The sequence below is a fragment of the Bos taurus genome, chromosome 13 (assembly GCF_002263795.3).
Source record: "Bos taurus isolate L1 Dominette 01449 registration number 42190680 breed Hereford chromosome 13, ARS-UCD2.0, whole genome shotgun sequence".
Taxonomy (NCBI): domain Eukaryota; kingdom Metazoa; phylum Chordata; class Mammalia; order Artiodactyla; family Bovidae; genus Bos; species Bos taurus.
In genome coordinates this window covers 39,569,029-39,582,597 of record NC_037340.1, presented here as the reverse complement: position 1 = coordinate 39,582,597, position 13,569 = coordinate 39,569,029, and the positions used below count along the sequence as shown (strand labels likewise).

Below are 13,569 nucleotides of genomic sequence, written 5' to 3'. Positions count from 1 at the left end.
TCATTATTCCGTTGTTTTCGGGTGTTGAAAGTTTCTAGGGGAAAAGAGTAAGGCCAGCAGGGTTTCTGTTTTCCCTTTTGCGGGTGACTTAGTTTTTGTACTGAAGTGGGATTAGTCAAGACACTTCCAGAAAGAAAACATTCTTAAAAGTGCATACATTTTAAACCAACTAAATCTTTGACAATTTCAGCAGTTTTAACACACACACAAACAATAGTCAAAGTTGAATCACTCCCACATAACCAGAGACAGCCTCTCTGGAAAAGTTTGGTAGGTTTCTTTAAAAACTAATGAGTTGGTCAAAAAGTTTGTTTGGGTTCTCCTTTAAGATGAAAAACCCAAAAGGACTTTTCAGCCAACCCAAAAAATATGCAATTACTATATAGTCCAGCAGTTGCACTCCTGGGGATTTATCCCAGAGAAGTGAAAATGTATATATACACAAAAACCTGTACACAAATACTTAGATCAGTTCAGTTTAATCACTCAGTCGTGTCTGTTTGCGACCCCATGGACTGCAGCACGCCAGGCCTCCCTGTCCATCGCCGTCTCCTGGAGCTCACTCAACCTCATGTCCACTGAGTCAGTGATATCATCCAACCATCTCATCCTCTGACATCCCCTTCTCCTCCCGCCTTCAATCTTTCCCAGCATCAGGATCTTTTCAAATGAGTCAGTTCTTCGCATCAGGTGGCCAAAGTATTAAGAGTTTCAGCTTCAGCATCAGTCCTTCCAATGAATATTCAGGACTTATTTCCTTTAGGATAGACTGGTTGGATCTCCTTGCTGTCCAAGAGAATTGTCATGGTTTGCATCGTTACATCAATGTCCCCACCATCACAGTAACTCTATTTGATAAGTACAAAGTACATTAAATGCCTTGGAGCCCCACACTGACTTAGGCTTCTAGGATGTGCTATTATGGCTTTCCATTTCAGTGCATCCAATCTTATTTTTAACCTGCAGAAAAACACCATTCCTGTCCTGGCTGCACATTTTCCTATGTTACAGATGACTCAGAACTTCTCATTGATCATTTCACACTGTGTACTTCCTTTCTTAGCTTAGTTGGAAAAAAACAAGTTTTTACCACATTTTATCACAAAACATCTTCCTGCTCATTGAGATGAAACACCATGTGCTCTTCTGTAAATACTGCTGACCCAAGCTCTCATCACCATGGCAATGTTTCACTGACATTTAAGCAAGCAAACAGCCTGGCGATTCAGCCACCGTTGCTTTTTTTTTTTTTTCCTTCAGATCATGTGGAAAAGACGAAGTGCCCAGGAAATATGTATTTTGAGAAATCCTCGCCAATATGCTTGACAAAGAAACAGCTTGGCAGTTGCCTTCAGATAATTTTTTTTTTTTTTATAAAATAACTGGGTTGGATAGATGCTTTCATTCCAGCCCTCCATGGAATCAATTACTTTTAGTTTTGCTAACTAGCTTGTACAAAAGCACTGTCTATTCATATGAAAAGCTGACAACAGGTTTCAATAAAATAAGGTGAGCAGCACACATGGGCTCCCTACCAGCGCCTCACTTAAAATGAGAAGAAAAGAGCTTTAAAATAAATAAATAAACTTTTAAAAGACATAAATCCATATGAGGGGCTTCCCCCGGTGGCTCGGGGGTAAAGAATCCGCCTGCAATGCTGGAGACGATGGATATGTGAGTTCCAACTCTAGGTCTGGGAAGATCCCCTGGAGGAGGAAATGGCCATCCACTCCAGTATTCTTGTCCAATCCCATAGGCAGAGGAGCCTGTGGGTTCACAGAGAGTTGGACACACAGAGCGATTGAGCACCCACTGCACCAAAACCATAAGAATGAAGGAAATGGAGGAGGAGACAACAGCCAGTGATAACGGGCAGCACAGTTATGGAAGCTGGTAAACTCATTCAGCAACCGGAGACAAGCTGAGAATTTAGCCACTGCTGGACAAAAAGCCAAGGGGCAGGCAGTGGGTTCCCAGTGCAGAATCTGCCGAGGCCCAGGATTTGGACAAGGCTGGGATGCCTGCAGGGAGAGGAATGCAGCTTTATCCCCAGAGCGGCACAGGAGCTGTGCTCCTGAGTTCTCAGCACACAGACAGCACAGGGTGAGGGTGAGACAGGGCTAAGGAAGAGCAGTCATCCTGACCCTGCCCTCTGGAGGTCCCAGGGTGCTGGCAAGACTTAATCCCACCCTGCACCCTCCAGGAGGACACTGGAGAACTTTTCCTGGGGAAGTTGCCTGACCCAAAAAGAAAAGTCCCACAACTATTCACATTTTTCATCCCTCCAATGAAATGACCAGGTTGTGACATGGTCACTGGGAGGGTCACCAGTTCACAAACTCTGCCCGGTATCTGCAGCTCCCAACAAGCTTTGTGATGCTTTCCATTTAATTATGAATAGCCAGCCAAAAGCCACGGAACATTTCAGTACAGCCTGTAACCCCAAAAACAATAAAACAGAAAAAGAGAACTAGGATAAACAGAGATTCAAAAAAAAAAAAAGATACTGAGGGCTTCCCTGGGGGCTCAGTGGTAACTAATCTGGCTCCTATGCAGGAGACATAGGTTCAACTCCTGATCCAGGAAGATCCCACATGCCACAGAGCAACTAAGCCCGTGAGCCACAACTACTGAGCCTGTGCTTTTGAGCCTGGGAGGCACAACTAGTGAGCCCAACTACTGAAGCCTGAGTGCCTAGAGCCTGTGCTCTGCAAGGAGAAGCCTGCATATAGAAACGAAGAGTAGCCCCTGCTCAGCACAACTAGAGAAAAGCTGGCTCAGAAACGGAGGCCCAGCACAGCCAAAAATAAATAAATCTTTAAAAAAATAGGTGTCCAATCTACTAGGTCTGTTACAGAGGCAGGTTTATTTCCTCTATATGAAGCAAGCCAAATGCTGGGAGATGGAGATTTGTCACAAAGGTTTATTTACAAGGCAGCCCCCATAAAACTCTCCCCCAATTCCCTTCTGGCCCCTCAACTCCAGCCCCTGGGATTGGGGGAGGGGACTGGAACCACTGCTTCCTTATACAGCTGCAATTATTTGATGTTTTACACAATTCACTTGTTAATCACCAAATACATTTTAATTACATCTCTCTTCCCTGTGTTTCAAAACTGATGAGTAAAATGGCCCCGTTGGTAACAGATTTTCAGAGAATGAAATGCCTTTAAAAGAAAGTTGGCTGTCCTTTCAGAAAATGAAAAAGCCCATAAACTTCCAACATCACGTGGAGACAGCGTGACTAATTATCCAGAGTACGTGATGATGTCCCTGCGCGCACACACACACGTGCACACAAGTGAGAGCAGCTGGCCCAGACAGAAAGAACCTTCTGACTCAGCTTCTGCTGCCCTCACATAGTCGGAGGTAAAAGACGATGCAAGAGTACTGAATTTGTCTTTCCCCCTACCTTTCAGGTGTTTTTTTCCCCCTATAAAAGCAAGAAGAATATATAAATAACCAGGAGGGTAATACTCATTTCCTGACATCTGCCTTTTAAACCTTTTGTGATCATGCAGTTGATGTGAAGTGAGGTTATGCCTTTTTTTTTTTTTCCCCATAAGCGTCACCAGCTCCTTTCCTCCAGAGTTTTTTTTAATAACAAGGCTTTCCAGGTGGCACAGTGATAAAAAAAATCCGCCTGCCAATGCATGAGATTAGGGTTCAATCCCAGGACTGGGAAGATCCCATGGGGTAAGAAATGGTAACCCACTCCAGTGTTCTTGCCTGGAGAATCCCGTGGACAGAGGAGCCCGGTGGGCTACAGTCCATGGGGTCGCAAAGAGTCGGACATGACTGAGCAACCTAGCACACACACCAGCCCTTTCCTCCAGACTTGTAACAGCAGCAGCCTACATCTGTTTAATCATATCAGCTGCACAAATGTCCTCAATTCAAATATGCCTTGAACTAATACTTTTCAAACTGTAACATGCATTTGGTCATCTGGAATTTTGTTAAAATGTGTGTTCAGCTTCAGTAGGTCTGGGAAGGGTCTGAGACTCTGACCAGCACCTAGGAGATGCTGGGCTTGATCCTTCGATTGCATTTTCTACAGCAAAAACTTCAACTATCTGTGAAATGAGATTCTGCACTCTGCCAAGTATGGTATTTCCATGTGCTTATAAAAAGCAGATGCTTTCCAATGTCCTAGCAAGTTCACATGTGTTTATTTTTAATTACTTAAAGAGACTTGGGCAGTTTCTTGCAATTTTTCATTCTTTCATTTCACTATTGATGCATTTCTGTTCTGCTCTTGATTGTGTATCAATAGACTAGAGAAACAGAGAGCAAAAAAGATAAAATTGACTAACACTACAATCTGAGTCCACTCTCTCATAATCTGTAGAATTGGCAGCAAGTAGGAAGCAAATGGCACCCCACTCCAGTACTCTTGCCTGGAGAATCCCATGGATGGAGGAGCCTGGAAGGCTGCAGTCCATGGGGTCACTGAGGGTCAGACATGACTGAGCGACTTCACTTTCACTTTTCACTTTCGTGCATTGGAGAAGGAAATGGCAACCCATTCCAGTGTTCTTGCCTGTAGAGTCCCAGGGATGGGGGAGCCTGGTGGGCTGCCGTCTATGGGGTTGCACAGAGTCGGACACGACTGAAGCGACATAGCAGCAGCAGCAGCAGGAAGCAAGGACACTAGAGATAAGGAAAATCACATCAAATGACACCTGATTCTTCTTTCAAAAGCCTAATGTATTTCAGAGTAATCCAGTTAAATAATAGACACACATATATAAATATCTAAATGAATAAGTGAATATAAAAAATACAATTAAAAGAGGAAAAGCTATGGAGATAATCCCCGACAGTAGCTGCACTTTTCCTTATGTCATTCCTTTCTGGGAAGCGCTGCTGCAGGCAACCTCAGGGGCAGACCCGCTTCCTCCTGGGAGGTCACTCTGGCTGCCCCTGCAATCTCCCTTCCTCTCTTTGCCCCTCTTGGCAATAGTCACCACTGACCATGAGCCCTGCTGATGCTCTTAGCCAGGAGGGAATGCTGGGAAAATCCTTCCAGTTCACACGTGTGTCCGCCATCACTGCCATCATCACCTCCATCATAAACAACAAGGCTAACGGAAGGCATCCACTTTAATTCTCCCACACTGGGCATCCCACATACACGTGCTCAGTGCTCAGTCGTATCCAGCTCTCTGTGACCCCATGGACTGGAGCCCGTCAGGTTCCTCTGTCCATGGGATTTCCCAGGCAAGATTACTGGAGTTGGTTACCATTTCCCAGCGGATCTTCCTGACTCAGGGATTGAATCCGCATCTCTTGTGTCTCTTACATTGTAGGCGGATTCTTTACGCCTGCGCCACCTGGGAACATGAACACTCTATATATATGTGTGTGTGTATGTGTGTGTATGCTGTGCTTAGTTGTTCAGTCGTGTCTGACTCTTTGCAACCCTCTGGACTCTAGCCCGCCAGCCTCCTCTGTCCATGGAGATTCACCAGGCAAGAAAACTGGAGTCGGTTGCCATTTCCTCCTCCAGGGGATCTTCCCAACCCAGAGAATGAACCCATGTCTCCTGGGTCTCCTGCATTGAAAGTGGATTCTTTACCATTTGAGCCACCAGGGAAGCCCTACACACACATACACACACACACACACACACACACACACACACACACACATATAAATATTAAACCTTTGGTACCTGTTACTGCCTTTCTTTTTTTCATAAGAAAAATTGCCAGCAAATAGTAACAGGGATGAGGAAGTAGAAATAACCATTGGCAGTGGAAAATTTTCAAAGTTGATTATCTCATGATAATAGTAACTAATATTCAACGTGCTGGTGGAGAACTGGGTACTAAGACCTCACATGGATTAATTCAGTGCCGTATGGCTCTCAGAGGAGTTAAGAGGAAGATGCTCTTAGTTCCTCGGCTGGTAAGAAGTGCCTGTTTGACAGTGGGCATGTTTGTGTGTTTTGTGGATAGATGCTCTGGGCGTGATTTTATTTTATATGCATCTATAGCTACATTTTTCAGCTTCTTAAATCGTTCCTAGTGAATTTGGTAGAACTGCGCTCTCCAATATTGTAACCACGAGCCAATTTTGGCTCTTAAACATTTGACATCTGGCTAATAAGATGTGACATATGTGCCCAGTACACACAAGATTTTGAAGACAATGAAAAAAAATGAATGTAAAATATCTCTAAGATTTTAGATTAATTGTTGAACTATTATATTTGGGATATCATGGGTTAAATATAATAGATTACTAAAGTCAAATAAATTATTAGTAATACTGCAATATAGTGCTATTGATTTCACCCATTTGTTTTTCTTCTCTCCTTAACGTGGCTACTAGAAAACTGAAACTCACTTATGTGGCTTGCTTCCTATTTGCTGGAACAGCACCGTGTTACGAGCACATTTTCTATGGTCTTTTGCTGAAATCAGGCAGATGAGATGAAGAACTTGTACTTGATTAGTTGTTGGGGGCTGTAGACAAGGTCTTACCTCTCCCAGGTGCGTGTCTCTCCTAAGACCTGTGTCTTGCTCTAGCCTGGTATTTCTCAGCCCCAGTGGAATCACCTTGGAAATTTCAGTAAAAGCTGCCGCCTGGATCCTGCGTGCAGAGATTCTGATGGTCTGGACAGCTTGGCCATCGGGGGTTTTTTAAAGGCCTGCAGGTGAGCTGAAGAAGCAGTGGAAGTTGAGAACCTGATGGGAAAAAAGAACCTGCAGAACTGAGCCCTGGGGACTGAGGTAGTGGGAGGGAGCGGAGGGGGCGGGGTGTTGGCAGAGGGGCTTGGCTCACTCTGCATCTCTCGTACAACTAGATAAGCATGGTGTGGAAAGGCCCAGGAGAATGGTCAGAGCCTGCACAGCTCATTAAAAACTAAACTCCTCTCCCCTTCAGGGTCCTGCGGTGGGGAGGGGAGGAATGGAGCTCAGTTGGGGTGGGGGTGGTGAGAATGCTTTCAGCTGTGTGAGGTGACACTTCCCCAGGGACCCCAGGGAGGGCTGGCTGCAGAGGTGTATGCCTCTCTCACCTCCAGGGGCCACAGGGCCGAGAGATGCTGCCCTGGAGGAAACCACAGCACTGAGCTGAGACTGGCCTTACCCCCCACCACACCCCCAGCCCCCAGCCTTTGTCCACAGGCTCTGAGTATCCTCCCATCCAGGCCGAGAGCCAGAGTCCAGGAGACGCTATAGCAGTTCTGTGTTTGGTCAAAGGAAATACTCAAATCCATTCATATGATATTCTAAATGTCTACCTACTACGTACAGAATTTCAGAATTCAGGCAACTTTCAACTCTTGAAGGTTAGATTATTAGCATCGAGACAAGAAACTGCCCCCTCAAACCCCCGCTGACTTCAATCAAAGCTGCCCCCACCCCCCCCCACCCCCGCCTGCAGACTTGCCTGTTGAGCAGGGGTCTGGCTACCACTTTATTAAACATATTGGCCCAGATCTTTCTGAATAATTTTTTATAAAACTTCCCCTGCATACCTTCCTGACAAAGTCACTGTTCCAAGGGGGCAGATGGTCCCACCTGCCACCCATCCTTCCATGCTGGAGCGAGACATCTTTTTCGAAGCACATGTTCTCTGAGACCAACCATCAGATCTTCCTCCGTCTATCTCTTCTATTTTTCTACGATCCGTTTAGGATTCTGCCATGTTTTGTGAACTTACCCTATGTCCAAGTTGATCAGGGCTCACTAAATGAACAACTTTTGCTCTCAAATTCACCATCATCAACACAACTTGGAAAATGATTACTTTTTAGGATTTTTACCATCAGATACTGCCAGGCGATGAAAACAGCTGTGTCCATGTACGTAACCTTTCCTTCTCAGATCTTTGGGGGAGTAAGTGGGCAGTGCTGAAGACTGTCAGAGCACTCTCTCATTTCCAGACTCTTAAAGATGAAAGGAAGAGCTGCCCAGCGGACGAGAAGCCGCATTTATGAATGAACGCATTCATGGCTGGGTTTCCTGCCTTCTGTGTTTCCTTACAGATCTAAAGTTGTAACTTCCACACAGTACTGAACTACATGAACAGTTTCTATTTCTATTCTCTGTCCCGCGAGGAGAGAATACTTGGCAGCGCATGTAACGTTAAAAAAAAAAAAAAAATTCCTTTCCTCTGGCTGGCATTCAACTTTTATATTTTTAGATTTGGAAATACGTTTTCCTCTCCCTCCACCCAGCATGTATATTTTTATTCTCCTCTGACTCCTTCCAAACTGCAGCAAAATCTGTTTCCTGGCAATTTGAGAAGTGAGAACTGTCAGAGTTGGGGGAAAAAAAGTGAGGAGACATGTGATGCTGTCATGTTAGCATGGAAACATTGCCCAAGGACAAAAGCAGGGGCTGTCTTGTGATGTTTTCTTCCGCTCACACCAGCATCCTATTTTGATCTCACCGAAGTTTACTCCAGCTGTCCCCCATTCAGACATTGTGACCCTCGTGAAATCAGCAGTGTACCGACTTTGGAAGATAAGGAGAGCTGACGACTTCGGGAGATAAGGAGAGCTGACGCTCTCACAACCATCAGGACCAAACTGCATTTGCAATTCATTGTAAATATACAAAGCAGGCAGCCCGCTCAGCTATAGCTCTGATCTTAAAGTGCCCATCCTACTGCTGGGTTAGAAAGTTCGTTCCTTCAGCAAGGACTTATCGTGCCATTGCTCTCTGCCAGGCTTGGCTCCAAGCAGTAGGAACAGGGCAGCTTCTGCAACGTTGGTTTTGCAACAACCCTAAACTCTCAGCCTGGGCACTTTAGAGGTTACATAAGACCTGGGCAGCAGGGGTTGGGGAGAGAGGGAGCGGAGTGGGGAGAGGAGTGTCTGCAGAGCTCCCAGAAATGCCAAATCCTTTCAGGTTAGAAGACCATCTTTTCCTTCTGCTGCTGGATTTTTGCCTCCTATCAGAATACGAGCTGACTTAAAAAAAAAAAAAAAAAAAAAACATCAACTTTTCTGTTTCCTGTCTGAGGATTATCTAACCACAAACACCAGCACGGATTCCAGTTTTACATAACACTCTGTGGTACATCATTACACTCCGCTTCCCAAAGAAAAAGAGACAACGTGAGGATATTGCAAGAATTATTTTCACACATGAATTATCGTACAGTATTACAAAGAGTTATGTGCAAAACTCCATTAAAAATCATTTACAAAAGGAAGTACAACACAGTATGTGTTGAGGGTTCCAGATGTATAGCAAAAGCTTGAAAAGGTACAAAGTAGAAAGCCAAACAAATCAGATGACTGGGCATCTTTACACAGTACAATAACATATTTCCATAACTACCTGTGTGACACGAATACAAGAACTCATTCTCTGTGCAACCCCCAGACCCCCACCCAAACAGGTTTCATAAAACAGAAATTGAACTTCACCACACATTCCTACAACACAGACAGGCTTTTTTGGTGCATCGGCAAACTCCTTTCCAAAAGGTATTTATTTAACTCAATGAAACTCACATTATGTGGTTTCTGCCCCATAGAATTTGATGCTGTTAGTTTTGATTTATGTGGAAAAAGGGGGGGGGGGGGAAACTGTTGCTCTAATTTTTTTTTTTTCCTCGTGGGGTTTTCAAAATTGCTTCCAAAAGCAAATAACATGGGACAGATTTTGCAAACCTCACTGCATATTTACAGTATTTTCGGCATAGGTGGTTCCTTCTACCTCCTTTTCCCACTTCCTGTACGGAGCCTGAACCAGCAGGCTCCACTCCTTAGTCTTCTGTTAAGAGTCTGTATTTCCCTCTCAGTCTCTCTCTACATTCATTTCTCTCCTGATCGTCAGCATCACTTGGTGAAAACACAAAACAACACGATAGCACTGAGCGTGAACAAGGTAAAAACAGTACATCAGATCCCCAAAGGCATCCTGTGGCCAGTGTCAGAAATACACCGCTGTAAGAAACCCAGCCGTCTCTCCCCACAGAGTGGCCGAAACATCCAGTTACGGGAGAGAGACTTTTAAAATGCAATACTCTCAAATCCAGCAAGAGATTTCTTTTTTTGCATCAATGTTAAAATCACATGCATAATTATAGAATATCTTAAAAGTTACAAAAATATTTTAAAAACCAATCCTGACAGTTTACCTGCAACTGCTATAAAATCTTCTATGAAATATATAAAAACACAAAGGCTCTTCGTAAAAAAAAAAAAAAAGGAAGGAAGGGTGGATGAAGGCATCCACAGAACTGAGAGGTCCTTGATGCACTGCATCGGACAGTCTTGTCAAACGCCTGCTGCTGAACTCGAGAGGAGCTGGTTCTTAAATGTTTATTCAGTACATATACACACACGTGAGCCAACCTGAAACCTGGCTGAGGGGTAGGCAGCAAGCTATCCAGGGACACTTGAACCACTGGATGCAACTCTCCACCTCTGAAGGACAGGTCCTCCTCTTTGCTGAACCTCAGCGAGCTCGCTGGGGAGTCGTGGTTAAAGATGCCCTTGGCCAATTGGGCCTGTGGATGGCTCGGTCACGGGTCCTCAAGGAGGTGACTGCACAAGCCCGTGGACGCCAGAGGCCAGGTTCCTAAGTCTTCCTCTTTGGATGCACCACTGGGAAGCCTTGTGAGTCCCCTAGGAGGTGCTGAGGTCTTCCTCCCCGTTCTGGAAGATGATGCCATAAGGATCCTTCTTGATGCGCTTGTAGACGAAGTGGAAGACGTGGGGCTGTGGCCGGCTGTGCAGCTCGGCCTTGATCTTCTGTGGGTATGTGTCCTCTGCGAGCTGCTGCCACGTTTCGTCCACAAAGAGGAAGAGGCTGTACTCCTGGGGCTCGGCCACCTTGAACTTCTCTGCACAAAGCTGACACACATCTTCAGTGGTGACGTACGGCCTTACGAGGAGGGTCTTTCCAGTGCAGCCACTGTTGACCTCCTGGAATGCAACCCGGAGGTAATTCTGCAGGGGGGATGGGAAAGAGATTCGGGGGTACAGAGTCAGAAGAGGAAGAGAGACGGCACAGGTGAACCCATGGGATGCCAAGGAGAGGCTGGCAGGTGAGCCTCACCGGGACATCCGGTGTCAGAACACGAGGCCCCAGGTAGGGAAGGGGGCTGATCCCAGGCGGGACAGTGGCGAGCACGCTGTGTGGTCTGGGTTGCTGTACTGTTGTTGTCGTTTAGTCGCTCAGTCGTGTCCGACTCTTTGCAACCCCACGGACTGTAGCCCGCCAGGCTCCTCTGTCCATGGGATTCTCCAGGCCAGAATACTGGAGTGGGTTGCCAGATCCAGGGGATTTTTCCAACCCAGGGATCATACCCGCGTTTCCTGCATTGGCAGGCGGATTCTTTACCAACGAGCCACCAGGGAAGTCCTGTAATTCATCTCAAATGTCAGAAGCAGGAAGTCTGTTCAGACCTGCTCTTTCAGTCCCTTTTATAAAGCTGGGCTGAGAAATTCCTGGTAAACAGTGTCAACTTACTGCTACCCCGATCTTGTCCCTCTAGCCTCCAAAATTGTGAGAAATAAATTTCTGTTGTGCACAAGCCAAAAAAAGAGTGTCAACTAGAACTGATGCCGGGTTTATTCCCAGTTTGAAAATTAAACCAAAGGGCAGAAGAACCTGAACCAGAATAGCAGGGCGAGACACATAACGTGAGGACACAGGCCCTGTTGGTTTGGACTGCCTTTCACAAAGCCTAGGCAGGGGCTCTGGTGTTACTGCAGACAGCTGACCATCCTTCCCCTCCCCTAAGGGCAATTTCACACCACTGAAGCCAATGCAAGGCTCCAGGCGGCTCTGAACGCCCTGTGGAAAAGTTGGTGGTGGTGGTGGGCGGGGGACACATGGATTCTGTGGAAAGACTTGGGAGATGCGCTGACTGGGTGCAGGGTGCTGCCATGTGGAAATGGGAGGTGTCGGGGGGGTGGGGAGTGTTGGCAGGCCCCGTGTCATAAGCAGTGCCAGGCGAGCGGCATCACAGGACAGACTGGGGTCCTGACCAGGGGCAGGGTGTCCCAGCCTCCTGCCCAGTTCTCCCAGAGTCTGTGGCCCCGAATTATTCTTCAGTTCCACTTCTTCAGGAGTGGGGGTTATAGGGGAGGCCCTGTTATATCGGATTTTCAGAAAGAAAATAAATACATCTTCCTTTTCAAAACATGGCCGCCCTACTCAGGCATGAAGGGGAGTGAAGCCCTCTGCCTGGGTCCCATGAGGTTCCCCTGAGGGTTTCCTGGGCTGATGGAAAAAAGAGCTCTCTAGGGAAGGACAGTGCACTCTGCACATGAATGATAAAGTCGAGGCTCTGAACCAGAACGTTTCAGGGCACCTCTGAGTACACACCTGCCCTGTTTTACTTACCCCTCCTCTCTCCTCCCGCGCCCCACCCCCAGCACACGTGGTCCACACGCCTGGTGTGCATTCACTCACTGACTCCTGGAGAGGACTTTGTGGAGGAGGCCTACACTATCCCCATTTGACCAGGGAAGAAACTGAAGTACAGAGAGGCTAGGTAACTTGCCCAAGGCCATACAGCAGGCGAGTGGCAGGGCCAGCGTTCTAGCCTCTTGCCCATGAGGTGAGGTGCTGCCACTCCAGCGTGAGCAGACGCGTCTGTGAGCCTGACTTAGCTGTTCCGAGTGCAGCCTCACTTCCTGGCTTTGCTCCTACAGCCAAGCTGAGTGCCGACAATCCCCGTCTTGGGCCTGTTCTAAGAAGATGTCCGTCTGCAAGGTGAGTGAGGCCAGTGGGGAGGGGTGTGCGTGAGACAAGGGCTCCGTGGACTCCGGGGGGCATCTCTGGTCGAGAAGCTCCAGATAGAGACAGGGGACTGGGGGAAGGTGGGAATTGGAAGGACATGCATTTTCCTTTTCTCCTGCCCTCTTTCCATGATTCTCCTTAGAGGCTGGGCAGCCTCAGGAACCACTGCCTAGATGGCTGACAATCACTGCATCCCAAGGGCCCGTGAATGCTAAATCCCTTAACACCTGGATGTTCTTCAACCATCCCAGGGGTGGGAGGTGCACAGGATGCCTTCTTGCCCTTTAGATTTATGTGCTTGGGAAGGAAGTTTCTGGGAGCACGGCTATCCTCAAGAACACCTTGCTGACCCTGCCTTTCCACAACAGGCTCCTTTAAACCAAATGTACCTTTTGAGTGTTTTCAGAGCATTAAAAAGGCAAAAAGGGCAAGGAAAGTGAATTGGGACACAGAGACAAATCTGGCCTGCTTGGGAATTTACCACATGGACTCAGTCCGGGTTCACAGTTCTGCTGGAAGCTTTTGAAATTGTATTCGAAGACCTATGCAGACTCACTCATCATTTCATAGACTGTAAGCCCATGAAGTGATCCTGTGTTGGGTCCAGATTTCTACAGCCTCAACCAGCCTCTCCTCTCCAGGAAGCATGCACCATAGGAACCCCACCTTTCCAAGCACCTGTCCATGCACAGAGAAAATTCTGGATGAGGAATTCAGAAGACTGGGCTCAGATGCTCATGCTTCAGCTCTGGCCCTACCAGGCTGCCAGAGCTGACACTGCCGGTGAGACCCTAGGGTCTTCTGTTTTGGGGGTAGGGGACAGGGAAAGGAAAAAAGGAATGGGGTC

General features: G+C 46.9%; 1 protein-coding gene across 16 annotated transcripts in view; it reads right to left on the bottom strand.

Moving 5' to 3' along the window:
• Positions 1 to 9,077: 9,077 nt before the first annotated feature.
• The window catches only part of RIN2 (Ras and Rab interactor 2), a 208,165-nt gene continuing 203,673 nt past the window's right edge, over positions 9,078 to 13,569 (bottom strand). For 15 of the 16 annotated variants that reach the window (XM_025000743.2, XM_025000742.2, XM_059892716.1 and 12 more), the window contains one exon: positions 9,078 to 10,921. In XM_025000743.2, coding sequence (XP_024856511.1) covers positions 10,598 to 10,921 — 324 coding nt within the window. In that variant the 3' untranslated portion in view covers positions 9,078 to 10,597. 16 annotated transcript variants of the gene reach the window in all.